Source organism: Narcine bancroftii, chromosome 3 (assembly GCF_036971445.1).
Source record: "Narcine bancroftii isolate sNarBan1 chromosome 3, sNarBan1.hap1, whole genome shotgun sequence".
In the NCBI taxonomy this organism is placed as follows: domain Eukaryota; kingdom Metazoa; phylum Chordata; class Chondrichthyes; order Torpediniformes; family Narcinidae; genus Narcine; species Narcine bancroftii.
The window spans coordinates 130729294-130756396 of record NC_091471.1 but is presented as its reverse complement, the minus strand read 5'-3'; the positions used below and the strand labels follow the sequence as shown (position 1 = coordinate 130756396).

General features: G+C 37.3%; 1 protein-coding gene across 14 annotated transcripts in view; it reads right to left on the bottom strand.

Moving 5' to 3' along the window:
- Window positions 1-27103, bottom strand: part of lcorl (ligand dependent nuclear receptor corepressor-like) — a 136260-nt gene that overhangs the window by 58168 nt on the left and 50989 nt on the right. For 11 of the 14 annotated variants that reach the window (XR_011353692.1, XR_011353694.1, XR_011353695.1 and 8 more), the window contains 2 exons: window positions 23826-24080; window positions 15695-15791 (listed from right to left, as the gene is read on the bottom strand). Coding sequence is in view for 9 of the 14 variants with exons in the window: in XM_069925096.1 (XP_069781197.1) it covers window positions 15695-15791; window positions 23826-24080 (352 nt within the window). In the remaining 5 variants the exon portion in view is untranslated. Of the gene's footprint in view, window positions 1-5012; window positions 5081-15694; window positions 15792-23825; window positions 24081-27103 lie in introns of those variants that run through there. The other 3 variants (XM_069925104.1, XR_011353693.1, XM_069925107.1) reach the window with 3 other exon arrangements.

The following is a 27103-nucleotide window of genomic DNA, read 5'->3' as shown; positions in this document are numbered from 1 at the left end:
CCACAACATTAACTCTGCATAAATATTGCCTGATAGGCAACACTACCATGTTTTGTAATAATTTTACCACTTCAGAAACCTTGCCAATAATTTATTATATATCCCACACTAGACTTTGTAACACATTAAGTAAAAGTAACAGTCAAAATAGAGGTTAAAAAATAATCAATCCAGAACTTCCAATGGGAAGGCATTTATGAAGGGAAACTAATTCAAGTGTTACAGGGTATATTATATTTTATATATTAATGTGTCTTTGGAGGAGATGGATTATAGGGGGTTTAGAGTAGGTCACTTCACACACAGACATTGTCATTTTGCAGGGGATATGTCATTTGGAGTGAAGGAGCTTTGCTGAAAGAGGGACTTCATTGCAGAAACTTTGAAGTATGCCTATGCAGACTTCACAAGAAGGTGTTAATTCGACAGTTGCTGTGGAGTAAATAGATTATTGTCTTTAAAGCAACAGATGACCTAGCATTAGATCGGTGCCAGCAATCTATCTGGTTGCAGTTTGCTGTTCTAGTTGGGGTCGTGTGGTTTTGCAAGTGGCGTGGGGGGGTGGGGTGGGGAAGAGAGGGGGGGGGGGTTAAGTTAGGTTAACAGTAACAAGTTATTGATCTTGTTATTATGTTTGAAGAAAATGAAAAGAAACCTTTGTTTAAATAACCATTGTCTTAGTGAATTTCTATTGCTGCTGGGTTTTGGAGTCCTCTGGGATTGTAACACAAGCCACAAGTTATCTGCCCAAAAATGACAAACTAAATCAGCCGTGTTTTTTTAGACATGCATTAATGACCACAGTTCGTTTCTTACCAGAAGCTTGCAGCTAAAAGAGCAAGAGGGACAATTTGACCAACATATCATGGTTGGATTTAAAAACTCAAAAAAATTGACAGAGCTATTACTTAACTGGTATGGCATCCATTTTTTATTAAAAAGACCAAAATTTAAAACATTTATGTCAATAATTTTATAAAATACACAAGAAATAATGGGATGACTATTGCTAAGATCTGAAAGTGAACAGAGCGACGTGAACTTCCACAGATGCTGTACTTCTTAGGCTGAGTCTGCACCAACTAATGGTGCAAATATGGAAAGCCCTTGTGGTTTGACTCTATATTTTAAATAAATAATTGAAAATTTTTAAACAAAAATATTTAAATTTTGATGGATCCTGAATGATTGTAAATGTTTATGATCAAAGATATTCATAAGGTAGATATATAATAGAACATTGTCAGATTTATTCAGGACTATGGACCCTTATGAATTTATATGCACCAAATGGTGATAATGAGAAATTTATTCGAGAAATATTCCTCAACTTAGCAAATGCTTATAAAAATATTTTAGCAAGTGGAGATTTAGATTTTTGTTGGACCTAGCATTAGATCGGTCAACTAGAGTAGTGATAAGGGCAAAACCCACTTTGGCATTAATGAGAGAACTGAATTCAATAGATGAATGGAGAATACATCCAAGAGAAAGACTATTCTTTTTATTCAGACATAATTCTTGTTCTAGAATTGATTTATTTTTAATGTCAGAACAGTTACAAGGTAGGATTATTGAAGCTGAATATAAAGCGAGAATTTTATCAGATCACTCACCTTTATTAATGACAGTTACATTGTGTCACAAACAAGAATTGTTTAGAGATGGAAATTCGACTCTGTTGTTAAAAAGACCAGATTTTTGTGTTTTCATTAATGACAAATTCAAATATTTTGACAGACTATTTCTAATTTTGTTAATAATACATTTATTATATGGGATGCTCTGAAAGCATTTTTAAGATGACAAATTCTAAGTTATACTTCTAAGATTAAGAAGGATTATATAAGAGAGTGGAACAATTGGACAAAGATACTATATTTGGAAAAGACGTTCAAAGGAGAGGCTCTGAGGATAAATGTAGACAATGTATTAATAAAAACTTCAGTATAATACATTGCAAACATATAGAACAGAAAAAGCAATAATAAGAACTAAATCAGGTAGGTGAAAGAGCTCATAAAATGCTTTCTTGTCAGTTAAAAGCAGAACAGATCTCAAGAACGATTAATGCAATAAAAACCGATTTCAATGCAATTAGTTCTAAACCTCAAAAAAAATTAATGAGACTTTTAAACAATTTTATTCTAAGCTATATCAATCTGAATCACAAAAAGATGATAATAAAATAGAAGATGTTTTGTCACAAATAAGGCTTCCAAGGTTAAACTTAGACCAGGTAGAATTGAATGCTCCTTTCACTCAAACTGAGGTGAGGGAAATATTGAGTTCATTGCAAAGTAACAAGTCTCTGGAAGAAGATAGTTTTCCCACCCAAATTTTACAAAGAATTTAAAGATTTATTGATTCCTCGATTTATGGAGGTACTACATCAGGCATCACAAATGCATACTCTCCCAGAATCTTTTTCAACAGCGATAATTACTGTGATACCAAAAAAAGATAGGGATCCGTTAAAACCATCATCCTAAAGACCCATTTCATTGCTAAATTGAGATATTCATAAGCTGAATTCTCAGGTTTCTTGACATTATTTTGATATTCTTACAAATGTCCTATCCGTCTGTCTCAAAAACCACATTCAGGTCTACTTTCCATGATCTTTTAAGACGCAACAGATGTTTATCTCCTGATATTTATATTAAGGCTAAATAATAAAATGGGGCTTTGTGACTTTTACCGTATGCAGTCAATACAGTAGACAGCATTGCAGCAACTTCGGGGAGTTGCTGTGTAGAACCAAAAGTTGTGTGTAGCACATGACGCAGTTAAAGATATCTCCAAAATTGTGACCTCTAGATATTATACTGTTGGATTAATTGATCAAAAGATTTTAAACTGCCATCATTATAAAGGTCTCCCAATTATACCTTTCCCTTGCCATTCCCTCCACAAAAAAGGGGACTTAACAATACACAACTTTGGATTCATCCAAATATTCGAGGCTTCATTCAAAGATAAATTACATTTAAATAATCTGGCTAATTTATCCCAGAACAAATGCATATGCAATATAATTGGATGAGATCTTGCCTTGGGAGGTAACTTGATAGTTTAAGATGCTGCACAGTTTCTATTGGACTCCAACAAGGTTTTATAGATTAGGGTTGAAAAATATCCCTGAATGCTCGCGTCGTGATGCGGATAAAGGGGACTTAGTACATGCGCTTTGGTCTTGTATCAGAATTCAAGAATTTTGGATTACGATACACAAGTATACTGGTTAAGTTTCAGGTATTCAAATTCCTTTTCACCCCAGACTCTTGGTCCTGGGAAACACATTTGGGTTATTTGGGGATAAATATTCTCAAAATTAGATTCAGACAAGTATAATAGTAGGAAGTCAAATTATGCTCAGAGGTTGGAAGAATTTGGGGGGTGGGGAATCATCATTTCAGGAACGGACAAAGTGTCAGCATTTGACCGCATGTTTCATGAACTGTTTGATAAAATGGACATCTATGCACAAGAAATGGGGCAAATATCTAGGTTTCGTGGGGCGGGGGTGGGCAGAGAATAGTGTTGTTGTGAAGACTAATAAATGGCACTTTCTTTATTTACGGTCTAAATAGACAAATATGGTTATTATATTGATATTTTTTGCTGCCATGTTTGTTTCTATTTTATGGATAAGTTTATGTTTTATAATTTATGACATTCATAACTTTAACAGTGACTCAAGGGTTTGGGTAAACTTTTTTTATAAAAGAATGATAAAAAATTTAAATCATACAAAAATAAATATTCATAAGCATTCAATTTAAACAGATTTGATAGCTGGCAAGCTGGTGACACAGCCTCAATATTCTTGACTGCTCCTTTTTGTATATATTTTGTGTGTATACCTTTGACATAAAAGTACATCAGCAAAAGTATCTTGATCAACTGTCCTTCTTGTGATCCTGCTATAAAATTATCAATAATAAAGTGAGTAAACATTAAATATTTGGAAGTATCTGATGCAGAGAAAACAAAGCCATCTAAATGATCTTGCCTGCAATTGGCCAAAACAGTGGTTTTCAAACTGCCCGCCTAAACTCACATTCCACTTTAAGCAATTCTTATGCCATAAGTGCTGTGATTAGTTAGGAATTGCTTAAGGTGGAATGTGAATGGAAATAAAACGTTTGAAAACCACTGTTTTAATCGTACCTAATTGACTTGTTAGGTGCACGGTTTCATAACTCAAAAGGAAATGGGCCAATGACAAATTTCTCAAGCAAAATATTTCAGTAACAATTGGGTCTAGAGCAGTGGTTTTCAACCTTCCCTTACCAATCACAGAGCACTTATGGCATAGGGAAAACTTAAGGTGGCATATGAGTTTAGGGGACAGTTTGAAAACTTCTGGGCTAAAAGGTGTCATAATTAAGGGCAGAGACTCAATAATTCAATTGTTACCAAAAAAAATTGAGACTGGGGTGTAAACAATAGATATAAACATAACATTATGAATGCAATTTAAATTAATGCCTCCAGTAGAAGACAATGATGCAAAGTATTCCAAGGTCCATGGCAAATTTCCTGTATTCACAGAAACAGAAATTATATAGTTTAAAGCACCAATATAGAAATATGAAAGAATTCTCCACATGATCTTTATCAATCAGATAGTATGGAAGAATATAGAGTATTTTCTTCATATGAGACATCAGTTCAAATTTCAATGTTTCTAAACTTGAACTCAGAATATAGCCTGGCTTTCTTTTCCACAACAATAAGAGCACTTAACTCTCGCGCATGCACCAACCGAATTCCAATATGCGAACCCACTGCACATGCACCAACTGAAGACTCACGCTTGCGCACAGTAATCAAGATGACCACACCTAGCTTATGGACCCCAGGACGCCATCTAACAAAGTAAGTGCACACATTTTGGCTCTTACGTGCCCTCTATCCTCTGTTATAGTTTGTCAAATACAACATTTGATTTAAAAGTTTACTTTAAGGCTTCAGTACTCCATGCGCATGGGAAAATTTCCGACTTACGTCCATTTCAAGATACTACCGATCCTTCAGTCCCAATTACAGTCGTAAGTCGGGAAGTATCTGTAGTCTGTAATAATTATAGATTATTTCAGCCTTTTAGAATGGTCTAGCCATCCATACATTAACAGTAGGGGCTGTATCATAACCTTGCATTAAGTAAGAATCATTTGTATTCTTAAAACAAACAAAATGTGTTTCATGGCTAACGAGCTTTCTGCTTGTACTGCTCCCAACCTCCCTCCTTATCAGTTTTGGTAACCTTCTATATCTGGCTGGCATAGCACAACCTTAACAGCAAATTGGCATTATGCCAAGGACCTGCTCCAGAATATCCTGATAACCAAAGCTGGTTGGAGTTAAAAAAAAAAATCATTTGAAACAGGAGTCCCTTATTTAAAAAACATTTTAAAATGCCTCTAGATACAATATCTTAAAGCAGTGGTTCTCAACCTTTTTCTTTCCACTCACATACCACTTTAAGTATTCCCTACGCCATAGGTGCTCTGTAATTAATAAGGGATTGCTTAAGGTGGTATGTGGGTGGAAAGAAAGTTTGAAATTCACTGTTTTAATTGTACCTAATTGACTCGTTATGTGCACGGTTTCATAATTCCAAAGGAAATGGGCCAATGACAATTTTTCTCAAGCAAAATATTCCAGTAACAATTGCGTCTCGAGCAGTGATTCTCAAACTTACCTTCCCACTCACATCCACCTTAAGCAATCCATTACAAATCACAGAGCATCAATGGCATAAGGATTAAAGTGGAAAGAAAAAGGCTGAGAATCACTATCTTAAAAGCCTTTCATAATAAAGAATAAAAATTTTAAATGGAAAATAATTAGCTGAAAGCAATCACCAAGAAGTATGTTAAATTGAAGCAACCTAAAAATTATATTTTGCATTTTCCAGGTCAAGATTTCCTAGTGAAATGAATAGCATTACTGATCTGATACAAGGTCTGACTGGTAAAGGGTAGGAGAAGCTGATTTCCCAAAGTAATTCTGAGAAATCCTTGAAAGATATTTTCTGCTGTTAAGTGCATGTGAAGTCCAACACAGAAGTATCTACCTTTCAATAATTCTAAGCTTGGGACTTTAATGCTCCACCACCAGTATTCACACATTTCAGCCCATTATTTATGAACGTAGTTGTAATAGATAATTTTCACACAAGATCCATAACCATGAGACACAATTAGTTTTGTTTTGAGAATACTGGCTGAAGATTGAACGTTGCCTTGTAATTTGTACCCTCTCTTCCTTAAATACTTTAACAAGACTTTGTTCCAACCCAAAAAGGATGACAAATAATATTCAATAAATTTGGAAGTCAATTTTCTTCATACAGTACCTTGTGACAAATACAGCATTCCCAAATATAAAACACCCCTCAAATCAATATGAAAAAATTACAAAGGATCAAAATTTAAACAAATCATTTTTCTTTCATAAGATCATACCCAAACTAAGGAAGTTTCTGTATATTTACTTGAGCTGAGATTAAGCTTTGAAAATTACAGAGGCGAAAAGAGTCTTTTTTACACTTCTTCCCGCAAGTTCCTTGTGGTGGTGGATGGGGTAGAGGGAAAGACAGAGAGAAGAGATCGAGGCCATCCACAGTTGCTGCAGATGTCTGACGAGCCATCCTGAAAGTTAACTTGTAGAAAGTGGGTGGCCTGGACAAGCTTCTGGATGTAACTGGAAGAGCTGTGCAAACTAGCTGGTGCGAGTGTCCATGGACATCTTTAACTTATCCCTATAACAAACAGAAGCGTCTTAAGAAGGCCACTATCATCCCAGTGCCAAAGAAAAACATAAAGGGCCTACATGACTACCAACAGAGGTTGTGACATCTACCATTCTGAAGGAATTTGAAAGACTGGTCATGCCTCACATAAACCCCAGCCTCTCTCCCAGCCTTAACCCAATTTAATTCCCTGGCCTTCCACTCAGCTCCAAAGAATCTGGTCAACGAGATTACTTTTCATCAACCACAGCTCCTCTTTCAACATCATAGTCCCAAGTGAACCCATCTCCAAACTTTGAAACCATGGCCTCAGCACCCCACTCTGCAACTGCATCCCCAATTTCCTGTCCAGTTGGCCTCAAGCAGCAAGGATCACTCTCACTACTCTTCCATGATCACACACTGGTGATCTGCAAGGCTGCTTATTCAGCCCCCTACTGCACTCCTGCACTAAAAACACAATGAAGTGCTAGAGGAACAAAGGCAATCTTATGGAGACAAATCTTACCCAGCATTTTGGTGTATTTTTACTACAATCACAGCATCTGCAGATGCAGATCTTCACTCTATACTCCCCCCATACACCCATGAAGACAAGCCAAACACTGCTGCAACTCTATCTATAAATTTGTAAGTGACTCTGGATTTTAAACAACAATGAAAGGGAGATAGATTGTTGCCCGGACAATAATCCCTCAATCTTAGCAACACTAAGGAGCTAGTCATTGGCTTCAGGAAGAGGAATGGAGCTCACTCTCCAATGGTGAGATGGAGATTGCTCTGTTCCTTGAAGTCTCCGACTATCTGACCTGGACCAAGTACTTCAATGCAACAGGCAAGAAGGCACACCAATGCCTCTACTATTGGAGCCTGAGAAAATTTGGCCTGTCTCCAGCATTCATCAACAACTTTCACAGATACATCAACAACAGCATCATGTCAGGATGCATCACTGCGTGTGCAAGAGCTGCTCTATCCAGTCTGGAAACTGCAGAGAATGGTGAATGCAGCTTAAGCTATCACGTTCCATCCAATGCATCAAAAAAGGAGCCATCATAAGAAAGGACTCATCCCGCCCCAGCCATGTTCTCTTCTCCTGTTGGGAAGAAGATTCAAGAGTATGAAATAAAGCACCATCTGATTCAAGGACAGTTATTTTTCCTGCCATTATTAGGCTACTGAATGAATGTCACACCTGTATAATAATGTTGCTCTTACTCTGTTCAAATTGATCTCTCAATGTAATTCCACTGCATTTACTGTGTGTCATGTTGTTATATTTGTGTATAGACTTGCTGGGTGGTATGCAAAGCAATCCTTTTCACTATACCTCAGCACAAGACGATAAATGCAAGCTTCAATCTGAAAAGAAGAGGGATCCACAACAGTAACTAGGTAGGAACATGCGATGCACCATATTTGGAAAGAGTATATGTCCACGACTAGAGTGGGCAAATGAATGAGAACAAAGAAACAAAAGGAGTAGGAAATCTAAATATCAAAACAGAGCTCCTGTGATTTTGGAAACTATTCAACCTTCTATGCAAGACACAGTTTTTAATGAGCAGCATAGAATGGGTATTAAATGTTTTTTTTTAAAGACTTTTTATGGACAAGTTTTGCACCCTTTGAACAATTGGTTGTAAAATTTAATTTATCTAAAGTTCTTTATTTAAAAAGATATTTACAAATTAGGCATTTTGTTAAATTCTAGATTCCTAATTTTCCTGGAATTCACGAGGCGAATATTCTTGATACATTTTTTGAACTACAAACTCTTTATAAAGGTTTATTTACAACAAAGTGACTAATTTAAGACCAGCCTTGTTAATTAAAATCAAGGATGCCTGGGAGGAAGATTTGAACCTTTTAATGTCGAATGAGGTGTAGAATGCTTTTCTTAAACTGATCAACACTACAACCTTTTGTGCACGGCATTGTCTGTTGCAATTTAAAGTGGTTCATAGAGCATAAATGTCTAAAGTTAAACTGTCTTGTTTTTATCTGGAAATAAATCCTCAATATGACAAATGGGGTAAAGGATGAGTGTTAGGACTGTGTGTTGTTGGGAGTGCCAGATGTGGGAGGTCCTGGAGTCTTCCAGACTCCCGGATGTCCATATCTGCACTAGGTGTGTCGAGCTGCAGATTCTTAGGGACCGTGTTAGGGAACTAGAGCTGCAGCTCGATGACCTCAGGCTGGTTAGGGAAACAGAGGAAGTCATTGACAGGAGTTACAGCCAGGTGGTCACGCCAGGGCCACGGGAGGAGGAAAGGTGGGTAACAGTTAGGAGAGGGACAGAAAAACGTAAGGTGCCAGAGAGGAGCCCTATGACTGTAACCCTCAGCAATAAGTATGCCTCTTTGAGTACTGTCGAGGAGGACATCAAAGTTGGGGGGAGCAGCAGTGGCTGTGCCTCTGGCATGGGGTCAGCCCCTGTAGCACAGAAAGGTAGGGAAAGGAAGAGGAGGGCAATAGTGGTAGGGGACTCCATAGTTAAGAGGACAGATAGGGGATTCTGTGGACGCAGCAAGGAGAACCGGATGGTGGTTTGCCTCCCTGGTGCCAGGGTCCGGGATGTTGCTGCTCTTGTCCCGGATATCCTAAAGTGGGAGGAACAGGAGCCAGAGGTCATGGTACATGTAGGTACCAATGACATAGGGAGGAATAGAGAAGAGGTCCTAAAAAGTGAGTACAGGCAGTTAGGTAGGGAGTTAAAAAGAAGGACCGCAAAGGGGGTAATCTCTGGATTACTCCCTGTGCCACGTGACAGTGAGAATAGAAATAGAATGAGGTGGAGGATTAACATGTGGCTGAAGGGGTGGAGTAAGGGGCAGGGTTTCAAGTTTCTGGATCACTGGGACCTTTTTTGGGGAAGATGTGACCTGTACGGTAAGGACGGGTTACATTTAAATCCCTGGGGGACCAGAATCCTGGAAGGGGTATTTGCTAGGGCTACTCAGGATCCTTTAAACTAGAATGTTTGGGGGGAGGGAGCAAAATAGTACAGAGCAGTAAGGAGAAGGTTAGAATGCAAACAAAGAAAGTTTGTAGTAAGTATTTGAATATGGATGGGCAGGTGATAGAGAAAGGAAATGCTCTGGAAGAAGATGAAGAGCAATTGGCAGGAAAAGGAAATAATGTTGTTATTAAAGATGAAGGAAAACAGGGATTAAGAATTGGGAAATCTCTGAAATTCATATATTTTAATGCCAGGAGTATTGTAAAAAAGGTGGATGAGCTGAAGGTGTGGATTGATACTTGGAAGTATGATGTGGTAGCAATTAGTGAGACATGGTTGCAGGAGGGATGTGATTGGCAGCTGAATATCCCTGGGTTTCGTTGCTTTAGGTGTGATAGAGTCGGAGGGGCAAGAGGAGGTGGTGTTGCATTGTTTGTCAGGGAGAATATTACAGCGGTGCTAAGGCAGGATAGATTAGAGGGCTCGTCCACGGAGGCTATTTGGGTGGAACTGAGGAGTGAGAAAGGAGAGGTTACACTTGTAGGGGTGTATTATAGACCACCCGGAGGGGACCGAGACCTAGAGGAGCAAATCTGTAGGGAGATAGTGGATATTTGTGATAAGCACAGGGTTGCAATTATGGGAGATTTTAATTTTCCACATATAGATTGGGAAACACATTCCGTGAAAGGGCTGGATGGGTTAGAGTTTGTGAAATGTGTGCAAGATAGTTTTTTACAACAATATGTAGAGGTGCCGACCAGAGAAGGAGCAGTGTTAGATCTACTGTTGGCAAATGGGATGGGTCAAGTGACGGAGGTTAGCGTTGGCGAGCACTTCGGGTCCAGTGATCCTAATGCCATCAGCTTCAATGTCATTATGGAAAGAGAGAAGGCAGGGCCAAGGGTTGAGGTTTTTGATTGAGGAAAAGCTAGATTTGAGGAGATGCGAAAGGACTTACAGGGTGTGCATTGGGACAATTTGTTTTATAGGCAGGATGTAGTAGAGAGATGAAAGTCTTTTAAAGATCAGATTTTGAGAGTGCAAAAGCTTTATGTTCCTGTTAGGTTAAAAGGAAGGGCAAAAGGTTTGAGAGAGCCGTGGTTTTCAAGGAATATTGGAAACTTGGTTCGAAGAAAAAGGGAGGCGTACATTAGGTATAAGAAGCATGGAATTAAGGAGATGTTTGAAAAATACATTGAATGTAAGAGGAATTTTAAGAGAGGAATTAGGAAAGCTAAAAGAAGGTACGAGGAGACTATAGCAAGCAGGGTGAAAATTAATCCAAAAGGGTTCTACAAATATGTTAATGGTAAAAGGAAAGCGAGAGACAAAATTGGTCCCTTAGAAAATCAGAGCAGAAAACTGTGTGTGGAGCCTAGAGAAATGGGGGAGATATTTAACAGTTTCTTTTTTTCGGTATTCACCAAGGAGAAGGATATTGGGATATGTGAGATAAAAAAAGCGAATTGGGTAAATATGGAGAATACAGTGATTACTAAAGATGTAGTGTTAGGGCTTTTGAGGAATATAAATGTGGCTAAGTCTCTGGGACCAGACAGGATCTTCCCCAGGACATTGAGAGAAGTAAAGGAGGAAATAGCAGAGGCTCTGACGGTAATTTTCCAAATGCCATTAGAGATGGGGATAGTGCCGGAGGATTGGCGTATTGCGCATGTGGTTCCGTTATTTAAAAAGGGTTCAAGGAGGAAGCCTGGCAATTATCGGCCTGTAAGTTTGACGTCTGTGGTAAGTAAATTAATGGAGAAAGTTCTTAGAGATAGTACTTATAAATATCTGGATAGACAGGGTCTGATCAGGAGCACTCAACATGGATTTGTGGGCGGAAGGTCCTGTTTGACCAATCTGATTGAATTTTTTGAAGAGGTGACTAGGAATGTGGATGAGGGTAGCGCGGTGGATGTTGTCTATATGGACTTCAGTAAGGCCTTCGATAAGGTACCACATGGAAGGTTAGTTAGGAAGGTGCAGTCTTTAGGTATAAATTTTGAGATAGTCAAATGGATTGAACATTGGCTGAAGGAGAGAGGCCAGAGAGTGGTAGTGGATAATTGTCTGTCAGGTTGGAGGCCGGTGACCAGTGGTGTGCCTCAGGGATCTGTATTGGGCCCATTGTTGTTCGTTATACACATTAATGATCTAGATGATGGGGTGGTGAATTGGATTAGTAAATATGCAGACGATACTAAGATAGGTGGAATAGTGGATAATGAAGAAGGTTTTCAAGGATTGCAGAGGGATTTGGGCTGCTTAGAAAAGTGGGCTGAAAAATGGCAGATGGAATTTAATGCAGATAAGTGTGAGGTGCTTCATTTTGGTAAGAAGAATCAGAACAGGACATACGTAGTAAATGGGAGAGCATTGATGAATACAGAAGAGCAGAAAGATTTAGGAGTAACGGTACATCGTTCCCTGAAGGTAGAAACTCATGTGAATAGGGTGGTGAAGAAGGCTTTTAGTATGCTGGCCTTTATCAATCATTGCATGGAATATAGGAGTTGGGAAGTGATTTTGAGATTGTATAAGGCGTTGGTGCGGCCTAATTTAGAGTTCTGTGTGCAGTTCTGGTCGCCTAATTATAGGAGGGATATAAACAGAGTGGAGAGAGTGCAGAGAACATTTACCAGAATGTTACCTGGGTTTAAGCATCTAGAGTACTGGGAAAGATTGGGCAGATTAGGTCTTTATTCTTTGGAGCGTAGAAGGTTGAGAGGGGATTTGATAGAGGTATTTAAGATTATGAAAGGGATAGACAGAGTGGATGTGGATAGACTATTTCCGTTAAGAGTAGGAAAGATTGAAACAAGAGGACATGAGTTAAGAGTTAAGGGGCAGAGGTTTAGAGGTAACATGAGGGTGAACTTCTTTACTCAGAGAGTGGTAGCAGTGTGGAATGAGCTTCCGGGAGAAATAGTGGCGGCAGAGTCAATTGTATTATTTAAGAAAAGGTTGGACAGGTATATGGATGAGAAGAAGGTGGAGGGTTATGGTCATTGAGCAGGTAGGTGGGACTAGAGAGGAGTGTTTGGTTCGGTGCGGACTAGAAGGGCCTAATGGCCTGTTTCCGTGCTGTAATTGTTATATATGTTATTATATATATGTTAAAATAGATGCCTCTTTAATTCACATGTTCTGGTCCTGCTCCAGCTTAGAAAAAATTTAGAACAAAGTTTTTCAAACTCTATTGGTTACTTTTAAATTAAAATTGGAACTTAACCCTTTAATAACTGTATTTGGAATACTTCATTACAACGATGTTATATTAACTTCAAGTCAATGTCGCATTTTATCCTTTTCTTCGTTAATCGCCAGATGAGTAATTTTGATTAAATGGAAAGACAATATTTCACCTACACATCACAATGGCTAAAGGATATTAACTGTTGTTTAAACTGGAAAAAATTAGATATGCTGTCATTGATCAAACATCAAATTCCAAACAATATGGGGCTTGTTTATAGACTACCATCATAACCAAAGAGTTAGTGTTGATTTGGAATTTTTCACATGGTGCTGTCTCTCTCCAAGATTATGCCACTTGAATTTTTTTTTAAATGTCAACCTTCAACCGTGCTATTTAGAATTTTTTTTTGTTAGGTCCTATTGTATCATTATGTTTATGCTATTGTGCCTTCTGAATTTCTACATATGATCATTGTAACTTTTTAAAACTAGTTCTGTAGCCCATATCATAATTGTATTGCTCATTTTTTTCTATTGAATATCAATAAAAATATTTTAAAAAGAAATGGAAACTATGAAATAAATTCCTTTTTAATTACAAATTTCCTTGTAAATACTCCCCTTCAGAGACTCATATTTTGGCTTGAGAAATTCACATGCGGAACCTTTGTATATTAAAGAAAATGTCTTCTCAATCAACTCTAAATAGTAGCACATTTGATATGAATATTCAAACGCTTAAAGATGGAAAAATTGTTCCAGGTTTGCCACTTCAGCGACTAACCTTTCTATCCTCTAAAATATAGGAACATTATAAATCTCCACAGATTAAATTACTTTTTGAGTACACCTAGTTTTATCTCTCAATTTTCCATCTATGTAATTCAATGACTTAGTGATTATGAATGTAATTTTACCAACACTTGAGTTTGGGCAATTTCCTTCATTGTCTTGATTCTGACAAATTCTCCATCTACAATGGTAATGTGAACTGCATTATATGAACACTTGGAATAGAATATTTAAGAATTCAGGAACAACAAAGCTAGAGTGCTTAATGATCAAAGAAAATTCAAGTCATCAGAATATGAAAGGAAAATAAAATATATGGGCTATGTCTTGGTGCTTTTATTTTAATATGCATCACAAGGAGAAAACCCATAATACTATTATTTTAAAAATATCAGAAATGAAAATAACTGGATAAACCAACTGGCACTGATGTTTGACACTTCTGGCACTTTAAAAGTTTTCAGACGCCGCCAAATAATTTTGTAAATGTGAAAGAAGCATTCATAGCATTTTTGTGCACCCCTTATGCACACAAACCACTAACAAAGTGGAGTACAGGTTGTGCAATAATCTATCACGCAAGTTGCCTTCAAATTCTCAAACATTAATAAAATTCAAGTCAGTAAACTGTTGGAACTTTTTTTACTGTTCATTGCAATCAAACCTATTGGCATTATATTTATCCCTGCTTCAAAACAAAACACCTATTGAATAAAGTTAAATGAAATGTTATAGCATTTAAGTTTACTTGTCAGTTAGAAATCTATCAGCAAAAAATTCACATCAGAATCTTTTTAAACAAAATGAAAATGAACTCAAACTCATCTAGCTTGTCGTTAGAAATTTCCCTTTGCAAAAAAATGAATGAAATTTAGTCGACTTCACCAGCAAAACCTGGGTGATATACTAACAAGTAAACTGGTAGCTACTTTGTTACTAATGCCATTTCTGGGAAGGAGGAAGGGCCCATTTTCTACTTAGGATATTTAATTATTAATTTCATATATTTCTTATGGCCTGTTTTTGCACGGATTCTAACATCCATCCCCCCCCCCCCCCCCCCCCCCCCCAACGGTCTTGGCATTCCACACATACAAAGCTTCTAGACTTCTTGCATGTTGCAAATTTTAACAATTGAACATCTTCCAGAGGATGGAATAGATCAGATATTAAAAGTTTAAGAAGCCTTAATATTCAACCAGTAAACTTAAAGTAATACACATGGAGATTAGCTCCATAGCTTTCATTGCTAAATTTATAAGCAAATCCAGATGCATGAAAATCAGAAATGTGAACTTTTAACTTCAGTCATAATTTTGATTATCTACATTGGTTTGTCCAGTGGTTTGAAGAAGTTTTTGACTGATCCTTTCAATTTCTTAATGACAAGTACTCCCATAAATGCTTTCATAAATACAGAATGAAGATTTTCAGTATGACAACTATTATTTTGCAAATCCCTGTTAAAATCACAAATGGATCAAACACTTTCTAAAACCTGCTCTGGATAAAGGTTGCCAGGCATGAACAATCTATCATACATCAAATCTATTGTTAGGAAGATACTTTCAATTACTGTATTGCAACACCCAGAGATTTTATGTAAATTATGCAACTCAAAGTGAAAAAAAATGAACATACTTTTCATAGAGCTTTTCCACTCGCAACATACAAAATCTGGTTTCAGAAGCATGTAAATATAATCCACAACCACTAAGTTACATAAATAATTGACAACATGAATTGTTTATTAAAGTAAATAGATTTTAAACAATATAAACTAATTAGATGCTTGAAAAATCAACTAGTTCCCTTTAAATAGGTGTTAAAAAAGATGGTAATTCTCTTGTGAATCGGTAGGATGATGAATCGCATTGTGTGAATGGAGTAAAATGCTTAAGATAGAAGAAAAAATAGGTTGTGTTTTCATGGTTTAAATGTAATTCTTTTAGGTCTATCTCAATAATACTTACCCTGATAACTTGGTAGTGGTTGATGTAGGACAAGATCCAGTTGATAGTGTGGAATTTATACTATTCTTCTTTGTTGACAGATCAAGCACTCCATCTGCTAAGAGAAAGGTTGGTTCAATTTTTCTACAATGAAGCTATTTAAGGTGTTACATTTTGGTTTTCACCAAATAACAAATCTGCCAGCTCAGATGTTCTGATCAAATTTCAGTTAAGAGTGAAGATCCCAATGCCTTTTCGGAAGCCAAATAATAATTTTAACAAAAAAAATTCAAAAGCTGTAGATATAATTAAAACTGAATATGCATTAAAACCTATAGAGGAGTGCCCAAAATACCTCCAGCAACCTGAGAATCTCTGAACTGAACAACCTCTTGGATGAAAAAGGAACTGAACTTTTGGTTTTCACTCTACATGACAAGGAAAAAAGTACCTCCCCATAGAGATGACCTCTTGCTAAAACAATCAAGAAGAAAAAAATAAACAATATGTAGAAAGCAGAGGTGTAAGTGCACAGCCATAAAGGTATTATCCATGTCAGACTGAAAATATTTTCTCCATGATATCCAAGAAAATCTATCACTAGGCACTTTTCAAAGTTAAGATAACTATTTCACTTCAAATAATAGCTGAAATCATTCAGAATATTGGTGAAAAAGGAAAATGACATTAAAATAACATTAAAGAAATTTTAACCTATATTCAAGAAAAATTAGGTCGCAATTCCATGATAATCATTTCCTGAACTGGAATGACAAAAAAATATAAAGAAGAATATACAGTATTCCTAAACCATTAATATTGCAGACATCACCACCTCTATCTTGAAATAGCTACAACTCCAGAACCTCCATGCGACTCCAACACTGAAAAATATTTCTCATGGAGAATACCAATCTTCCAAATATACAAAAATGGAGATACCTGATTAAATCTACTGCATATCCCTTCCTCCTATTTCAAGAATAACCAGAAGTCTCCCAAATATATCAATATGCTTTATAGCTTTCAGTGAGACAGACACCAAAGTCTTAAGGCTCACAAACCTGTATCTAGAATGCATCTGCAATTTTTTTGGGTTTTTCTTGCAAAAAGATTCAAGGTAAGAAAAATCATTAATTATTTCAACAATGGTAAATCCTGTTCTTGGTTATGTCGAATAACTCTTAATCTCTAAGTGATAGTTTCCAGCTTTCCATTGAACACCATTTCCAGAGTGCATTTGTTGCCATCAAAACCAGGCAGTAATTAACCTCATTATAACTAGCTGTGTTCATACACATAGATGACTTTGACTGTACTCAGTCACCACATAAATCTAACAAAGTGATTCACGTACCCTGGGGGACAAATGATAGGAGCATCAAGAGTGATCTTCACTTTAATACTAGAGAGAATTTGCTTAAATCTCATTAGTGCACAATTGCAATAATTCTATTAACAGAATGGCTCAAACATCAACACCACACTCAATTCAGACTTTGCTTAACCTTCTATCAATTGTCTGAAGGTTCATAACTTCACATTTCAAAGCAACAGTCTTAGCATGGAACTTAGCACTTCAGCCAACACACCCATACCAACCAGTCATCTACCTTGTGAAAAAGGCTGAACATTTACTTTTGAGCCTATTCCTTGGAGATGAGTAAAAACCTAGCCTCTCTTGATAACTCAAGGTCTCCAGTTCCCAGCAGCATCCTGGTGAATTTCTTTTGCAGCCTTTTCAACTTATTGACATCCTTCCAATTACAGGGCAACAAGAAATGGATACAGTACTCCAATTGTGGTCTCACCAGCAGCCTTTACAACTGCATTATGGTGCTGCAACTTTGGTACTCAATAGCTGAAGTATCAAGGCAAGTTGCCAAATGCCTTTTTCATCACCTGTACACCAGTCTCCAGATTCAGAAACTATGCACCTGTACTCCTTGGTCTCTCTCTTCTACAACAAATAACTGCAAATCAATTTTGGTGCAATTCCCTGGCTTCCTTTCATATCTCCATGAAAAGGAATCTGTACAAAGCATTGTGTAGATGTTTGAATGGCCTAAATTGTTAAGTTTTTTTTTGTTCTAGAGTATCTTTTAATCTCTATAGTTTTGGCTTAACCTATTATCCAGCTGCACCTTGTCCCCATGTCCATTGACTACCTCTTCTGCATTTTGCAAATCCAGAAATACTTAGTTCCAAGTATTGTGTTTGATCTAATAGTATGGCTAACCCATTCACTCTGTTTTTAACACCTCAAGCATTAAGATTGTGGCTTTAGCTTAAATTTTTTTTCTAAACCATTAGGCCATCTTGGTTCCTTAGAGTGCAATGGCACCTTATGAGATTGTCCTGACATAATGAGCTTATTTATTTTTACTTAAATCCCTACCCAGTTTTAAAATTTCTCAAAACCATACAAACTGTACCATTGAGACCAGGCTGGCTCCATACAAGAACAATCCATCTAAGGGGGTAGTAAAACATGAAAATCTGCAGACACCATGGTTGAAGTTAAAAACACAAAACTGGAGAAACTCAGCAGGTCAAGAGGTATCCTTTATATAGCAAAGGTAAAAAAAATATATAACCAACATTTCAGGCTTGAGCCCTTCAAGGTATTGAAAAAAGTTGCCAGGCATCCGAACAAAAAGTGTGTGTTGGGGGAGGGGTTGCAAAGGCAGGAGGTGATAAGTGGAGAAGGGAGGGAGGGGACAGCAGGTGTGGTGATATGTTTCCTCCATTATATATAGTTATCATTGTCAGTTGTATATATGGAGCTGTCCCGCCCATAGTTGACTCATACCCTATGGCTCCTCCCCAGTGGTCCTGGGCCATAAATCTCGAGCCATCTTTTCTTGCTGCTATTCCTATCCTGGGATCCGGGCCAGCAAGGTTTTTCTGTGAATTAAAGCCTATAATTTCCTCAGCTTGTCTCTGTGGTTATTGGTAGTGCCCTACAAGAGGAGAACTGGAAAGGGGAAGGGGGAAGAGTGGAGCAGGTTAGCAGAAACCTGGCTTCCCCTCCACAACCATCAACTTGGCCCTCACAGCATCTCATCCATATTCCGTTCATCTGCCCTGGCCCCGATGCAAAAAGCAGAATCCCCCTTGTCCTTAACTACTACCCCACCAACCTCCGCATCCAACACATTATCCTCTGGAATTTCCGACACTTACAACAGGATCCCACTATCAGACACATCTTCCTCTCTCCACCTTCTACAGGGACCGCTCTCTCCGTGACTCACTCGTGTACATATCCCTCCCTATCACCCCGGCATCTTCACTTGTGGCCGCAGGAGGTGTCACTACTTGCACCCACACCTCCTCCTTTCTCCACGGTCTGGGGTCCCAAACAGGTATTTCAAGTAAAGCAACACTTCACTTGTGTATCCGTAGGACTGATTTACTGCATCTGATGATCCCTTTATGGCCTTCTTTACATTATCGAGAGGCTGGGTGCAAATTGGGAGATCGCTTCAATGAGCACTGTATAGTTGACTCCAAGGAGACACCTCCTAGGATCCAACTATTTCAGTTTTGTGTCACACTCACATGTCTGTCCATGGCCTTATGTACTGTCCCACCAAGACCACCCACAAATTGGAGGAACACCACCTGATTTTCCATCTGGACACTATCCAGCCAGATGGCATTAACACCAACTTTTCCGGTTTCTGCTCACTTGCTCTCTTCTTCCTCCTCCCATCCCCTTTGGAATTCTCCTCCCTCCCTTCATCTAGCCATTCCTCTTCCCCTTGATCGCTGCTGTCCCCTCTCTCCTCCACTTATCACCTCCTGCCTTTGCTTACCAACATTTTCCCATACCTTAATGAAGGGCTCAAACCTGAAACGCCAGTTATGTAATTTTCTTTACCTTTGGCTATATAAAGGGCACTGCTCGACCTGCTGAGCTTCTCTAGCTTTCTGTTTTGAAAACAATGCTTGTATGCCTCTCCTTAATGTCCTTTCTGTAAACAGCAGTATTTCTTTTAGCTTTATTGAATTTATCTTTTTCAGAATCTGTCTCCATCATCCTGGCTTCATAAACTTGCAAGTTTTCACCAGTTTATCCAATTTGTCAGAAACTCATCCAAAAGCTGTCCTATTACAAAAGCTTCCTGTTAATCCAGTAATGGTGCCAATTGTTTTTTAACTATTAATCCCCATGTCCCATAGAGCTCTTTCAGATGCACACTGAACCTAAATTGTCTGTCCCATTTATTAATTATTACTTTTATGGGTGGGAGTGTTGGCAAGGCCAGCATTTCCTGTCCAACCATTATTCGTCCTGGAAAGTTGATCATCTTTGTGAACTGCCATTGCCCTTTAGACAAAGATGCTCCATCAATGTTGCGGAGGAGGAAACTGGTATTTAAATACCATGAGAGAACATAAAAGAACAGCAATATATTTTAAAGTCAATAAGTTATGTGCCTTGCATAGTACCTTTAGGCAGGAATGATACATCACCCACAATCTAGATATTACCACCTGCAAGATTCAGCACTTCAATTTCAATCTCAGGTTTTCATGCACACAGATAGCAAAAGCCTTCAAATCATGGACAAGGGCTTTATGTTGAGATTTTGATCAGAAAATTTTGTCACGTCCAGCACTTCACCTGCATCTTTCCAGCCTGACTCACAAGCTCCTTCTGTCTGAGCATGAACAATTTGTAACATAACCTCATTTGTGCATAATTCCTCAATTCCCATTGATTTCTGTAAAAAAGTATTCATTTCCCCTCCACAGTATCAGAAATTTTCAGCATTCTCTTACCATTTTCTGTCTTTTTGGTTCCGCCATGTTTAAGCAACTAAGGTAAATGTTCTTTGTTTAAACCGAGGGAAATGTTCTTTGTTTAAACCGAGGGAAATGTTCTTTGTTTAAACCGAGGGAAATGTTCTTTGTTTAAACCGAGGTAAATGTTCTTTGTTTAAACCGAGGGAAATGTTCTTTGTTTAAACCGAGGGAAATGTTCTTTGTTTAAACCGAGGTAAATGTTCTTTGTTTAAACCGAGGTAAATGTTTTTTTAAACCGAGATAAATGTTCTTTGTTTGAACCGAGGTAAATGTTCTTTTTTAAACTTCATATTCCATTTTCCTAACTCTCCTTTGGATATGGGCTGACAACAGGAACAGGTCAATCCTTGAGTATGTTTTATGTCTACTCGAATAATATGAGTATTCCTTCTCCTTTGGGTGTTGTCTCCTCCATATATCCAAAAGTTGCATTTCCTGCATTGATTTAACCATAAAGTTGACAACTTTGTTATTTCTGCTAGTGTTTTGTCCAGTTTTATCCATCTTTGAATCCAAATTAAGGTTAAAGTTTCCTCCTATCAATATATTCCCCTGCGTATCTACAATCTTCAAAAAAATCTTGCATAAATTTTTGATCCTCTTCATTAGGTGCATATATATTGACCAAATTTCAGAGTTCTGAATATATCTGACATTTTAACATTACGTATCTCCTTGCTGGATCTATTATTTCCTCCTCTATTTTGATTGGTACATTTTTATTGATTAATATAGCTACACTTCTGGCTTTTGAATTATATGATGCTGCCGTAACGTGCCCTACCCAGTCTCTCCTTAATTTCTTGTGTTCCACCTCAATTAGATGAGTTTCTTGCATGAATGCTATATCTATTTTTTCTTTTTTCAGTAAATTTAATAGCCTCTTCCTTTTGATTTGGTTATGTATTCTGTTAATATTTATAGTCATATAGTTCTTTTTTAAACTGAGGTAAATGTTCTTTATTAAACTGAGGTAAATGTTCTTTTTTTAAACTGAGGTAATATTTTGTTTTAAAAATTCACCCTGGTCCACTTAAAAATAGGCAATAGGCCAAAGTTAGCCCAGTTTGGCCACCCTGATCTAAACCCTGGACTCTCCCCTGAAGATCCACTGCCATGTTTTTATTTTTAAAAACTTATTTATCTATGACATATGGATGTTACCAGCACCTGGCACATATTATTCATCCCACCAAAATTTTCTGAGAGCAGTTTAAGAGTGGATCTAGAGTTGCATGGAGATCACATTAAATACATTAAATTGACATCCTGCAGGGTGTAACTGAAATAGATGCTTACAATAATCTAGCAGTTTAATGGTCATCATTAGCTTTTTCATTCCAGTTTTAGTAATGAGAATTTTCTTTTCCTAGCTAGCACAATGGTATTCACACACATATAAATTTATTTGAGTAAGCCTCTGGATACTAATCCAATAGCTACACCTCCTCAGCCAATAATCTTGTCATACTTAATTACCCAGAAAAATTTAGATAAATAATAGCTTAATATTTCCTACAGTGCCCTCCATAATATTTGGGACAAAGACACTTTTTTCCTTTATTTGCCCCTTTGCTCCAGTTTTAAATTTGTAATTGAAAATTTACATGTTAATAAAGTGCACATTCCAGATTTTATTAAATAATATTTGTATACATTTTGACCATGTAGAAATTATAGCACTTTTTATTTCACAGTCATTCACTTCAGGAAAACATAATATTTGGGACATTACAATAGTATGTACATTAGTCAAATTAAGTACTTTGTTGCACATCTCTTGCATACAAATGACTGCTTGAAGTCTGTGATTCATAGACATCACCAGGTGCTAAGCATCTCTGGTGATGCTCTGTCAGGCCTCAACTGCAGCCATTTTCAGCTCCTGCTTGTTTTGGGGGGCTTGTTCCCATTTATTTTTTTTCCTTCAGCACATGGAAAGCATGCTCAAATGGATTTAGATTGGGTGACTGACTTTGCCATTCAAGAATTTTCCAGTTTTTAAGCTTTGAAAAACTCCTTTATTGCTTTAGTAGTATGCCTGAGATCATTGTCTTGCTGTAGGATGAAGTACTGTCCAATGAATTTGGAAGCATTTGCTTGAACCTGAGCAGATATTTATATAAACTTCAGAATTCACTTTGCTACTGCTATCATCAGTTATATTATCAATGAAGATAAGTGCTCCAATACCCAGGCCATAATACCCCCACCACCAAGTTTAACAGATGAGGGTGTATGCTTTGGATCTTGGGCAGTTCCTCTACACCTCCAAATTTTGCTTTTGGCATCACAGGTTAATCTTGCTCTCATCTGTCCACAAGACCTTTTTCCAGAAATTCTGCAGGCTCTTTTAAATACTTCTTGGCAAACTGCAATCTGACCATCCTGTTTCTATGACTAACTAGTAGTTTGCATCTTCCAGTGTATTTCCTCTGTATTTCCGTTCATTAAGTCTTTGGCAAGCAGTAGTCATCGACACATCCACATCTGCCTCCTGAAGTGTTTCAGATTGATCGGACAGGCGCATGGGGATTTTTCTTCATTATGATGAGCATTCTTCTGCCATCAGTAGTGGAAGTCTTCCTTGTAATACCAGTCCCTTTGCGATTACTGAGTTCATTAGAACACTCTTTCCAAACAGTTGATTTTGGTAATCCTAGTTAGGACGATGTCTCTTACTGTTTTATTCTTGTTTTTCAGCCTCACAATGGCTTCTTTGACTTTCATTGGCACAACTCTGGTCCTCAAGGTGAAAACTAGCAACTATAGAGGCCAAAGTGATCAAAATCTTAGAAGCAAGCCTAGTTCACTTATACCTACACCAATGAAGCAATTAAACATACCTGTGTAATCACAAACACATGCAAAGCCAAATTTCCCAAACATTACGGTGCTCTGAAATGAGGGGATGAAATATAAAAAGTGCTATACTTTCTACATGGTCAAACCAAAATGTATACAAATAACCGTGAATAAAATCTGGAATGTGCCCTTTAATTACATGTGATTTGTTTGATTACAAATTTAAAATTGTGGAGGACAGGGGCAAATAAAGGAAAAAAGTGTCTTTGTCCCAAATATTATTGAGGGCACTGTAGATGCTTGAGAAATACTATAAACTAACGGTCTAAAATTTGACTTTGCATTTACTCAGAATCAGGTTGAGGCAGTGACTTTCATTGCCTCAGTTCTGATGAAGCTTCGAAAAAAAGGGCAAACAACAAGATGGTACCATTAAGAGGTTTCATTGTTTCTGTAATGAACATCTGAAACAACTATACAAATTCTCACCCACACACCACCCCTCTCCACATTAAAAATAAATTTAATTTACCTTGCTGGAAACATTTCTGTTGATTCTTATTCACAGTGAGGTCTAAAGGTCCTTCCTGCTCTTGGTGAAAGGAATCCTGGTTTTGGTTGGCAGGAGGATCATCTGAGACTGAAACAGATTCATCAGCTGATCCAGTTTGAGTTCCATGAACACGATTACTTCTGGATATATATTCAATTGCAAACTGACGAATCATTCTTTTCATGATTTCCTGAGCAACTAAAGGAATGTTGCGATCACAGTTCTGAGGAAGGTCTAAAAACACATTAAAATAGAAATTTATGAAATAAATATTTATTTACAATTCAAAGAATACAACTTCAATACATTTCTGGAGATTTAGGCCAACAGAAAAGTCTGTTCAGCATAAGGGCAATTATTTATAAAAGCCATCTAAATAGTTTGTATTAGATTTATACCAAGTCATACCTCAATCATTTCTACTACTACTCAGCTATTCATTTACATTACTTTCTTTCATTCAAAAAGGCAACTTATTAGCAATTTACCTACAAGCAGTAGACCAGTGTCATAGTAGTTGATCTACTTCAATGACAATTTCCTATGCTAGCTGCACAAGACTTTAGTATTCAAAAATATATCACTTTCTTTGCCACAATGCCTTCACAGTCCTAGCAGAGAAAGTCCTTACACTCCAGTTGAAGAAATTTCTTTCCATTCTAGTCCTTAATGGACTTATCTCTTACTTCTGACAATGACTCCTTGTGCTATATACTCTAGCCAAGGTAACTATTTCAGTATCCACCCTAATAAGCCCAATAAGAATTTTGTATCTTTTGGTAAGATTGCCTATTATCATTCTTCTAAACACGAGGAATATAGGCATACAGCACAGTAATAGGCCAATTAGGCTCACGAGTCTGTGCCGCCCAATTTACGGCCAATAAAACACCCCAGTACATTTTTGAAGGACATTTTAAATCTCCCATATTGGTATCAATTTAGTGAACCTTCATTGTGCTCTCTCTCATACTTCTACTAGGAAGGCATGACCTATACATAATTGTCCAAATATTGGATCACCAGGGCCCCATACAATTCCAGATGTTAATTTTTGTATTGAAATCTGTAATAAAACCCTATTTCTTGCTTGTCTTATTGATATCCTTCTGTATCTGCATATTAATTTTGTGATTCATATAAAAGATCACATATCCCTACATCACTCTCTTAATCTCTCCCATCTTTATAATCATGCTACCTTTATTTTTTCCTCTAAGGGGAAACTTAAAATTTTCAAAAATGTATACTATTTTCAACCTAACTTTCTTTTCATATAACCAATCTTCATCCTCCTGAAATCTTGCATCATTCTCCCCATAACACACATAACCTAGCTTTGATTTATCAGCAAACTTGGATATATTACAATTAGAGTCATAGAACATTGCAGGATAGAAACAGGCACTTCCGCCCTTCAAGCCTGTGTTGAACCATTTTTTTTTGCCTAGCCCTCACTGACCTGCACTCAGTTCACAATCCTCCATACCTCTCCCAACCACCTGTCCAAATTCTTTTTAAATGTTAACATTGAATCCACATTCACTTCAGCTGGCAGCTCGTTGCACTCCCACCACTCTTTCCCCCTTTCACTCTTAACCCATGACCTCTGGTACCTCATCTCCTCAGTGGAAAAAAGCCCATCTATATTTACTGTCTTTTCCCTTTAATTTTAAATACCCCTTTCAAATCTTCCATCATTATTCTATTTTCCAGGGAATGAAGTCCTAACCTGTTTAACCTTTCCTTGTATCTCAGCTCCTGAAGTCCAGGGAACATCCAAGTAAATCTCTGCACTCTTTCTATCTTATTGATATCTTTCCTGTAGTCAGGTGACCAAAACTGCACACAATATTCCAAATTTGGCCTCACTAATATCTTGTACTTTACCATAACATCCCAATTCCTGTACTCAATACTTTGATTTATGAAAGCCAAAATGCCAAAAGCTCTCTTTACAACCCTATCCACGTGTGACGCCACTTTCAGGAAATTATGTATCTGTATTCCCAGATCCCTGATTTATTGCACTCCTCAGTGCCCTACGATTTACTGTGTATGTCCTTTCCTGATTTGTCTTTCCAAAATGAAACACCTCACACTTGTCTGTTGGCTCCCCTCATCCAAGTCAAGAGATGTAGATTTCCATCAGCTGTGCCCTGACACTGATCTCTGAACCACTTCACCAATTGCATGCTCCAAACCAGAAAATTACATTCCTACTGATTACCAATCCTCACCCACACCATTACATCATTTCTAATCCAATGTATTCTTATTTTAATAACTGTTCCTTGTTAAACACCCTCTGAAAGTAGAATGTTCCATATCAATTGGGTACCCCTCAACTATCCTATTGGGTACAAAATGTCTTTCAGACATTTATACTGACTCAGTCCTATTATTTTTCTTTAATAAGATTACATAATTTTTGATACTAACAAACTAAATTACTGATGCCAAATCAACTACAATGGAGAATTATAGTTTCTATTTTTATCTTGCTCTTTAACGTGGAATTAAATCTACTATTCCCAATTTATGGGCATAATTTTTGAATTTACAGAGACAACCACTACATCCAACATTTCCATCTGCTTCAATGCCCATCTGATCTAGTGCATTTATTGTCTTCAGCCCTAATGCTACTGGCCAAAGCCCAATTAATGATACTTTTTTCAATCTGGACCTGTTGTTTCTGAGAGGTTTTAATTTCTTGATTCATGAAGGTAGGCAAAATATTTTTATTATTTTTGCCATTTCTTTATCAATTTTAAGCTTTGCTCATCTTTTCCTTTTGTTAATCTTCTCCCTTTTATTCAATTTTGTAACTTTTACCTAGTTACTGCCCTATTCTACTTGGCCCTTCTTTATCAATGTCTTGGTCATCATTCCGCACACAGGCTTACTGCTATGCTGTGGATATCAAGTCTTTTCCTTTCATCCAATGTAATCCTCAACTTCCCTGGTTTTCCACAAATGGACCATTTCTCCTGTTGGATTTTAATAGCAACAATTCTTTACATACTGCAGTTTTAGAACTGTAGTTTTCCAATCTACCATAGCAAGTGCAGGTTTGATGCATTGAGATGCAACACATTTAATATTGCAGACCAAATCATCTTCAAATATTAATATTTATCACAATTATTCTTCCCAAGAGAGCCCCTTAAGATTAATTATCCCTGGTCTCATAGCATAATACTCTACCTTAACCAATCTGTCTCTCCATTGATCTACAATATAATTTGGCATGG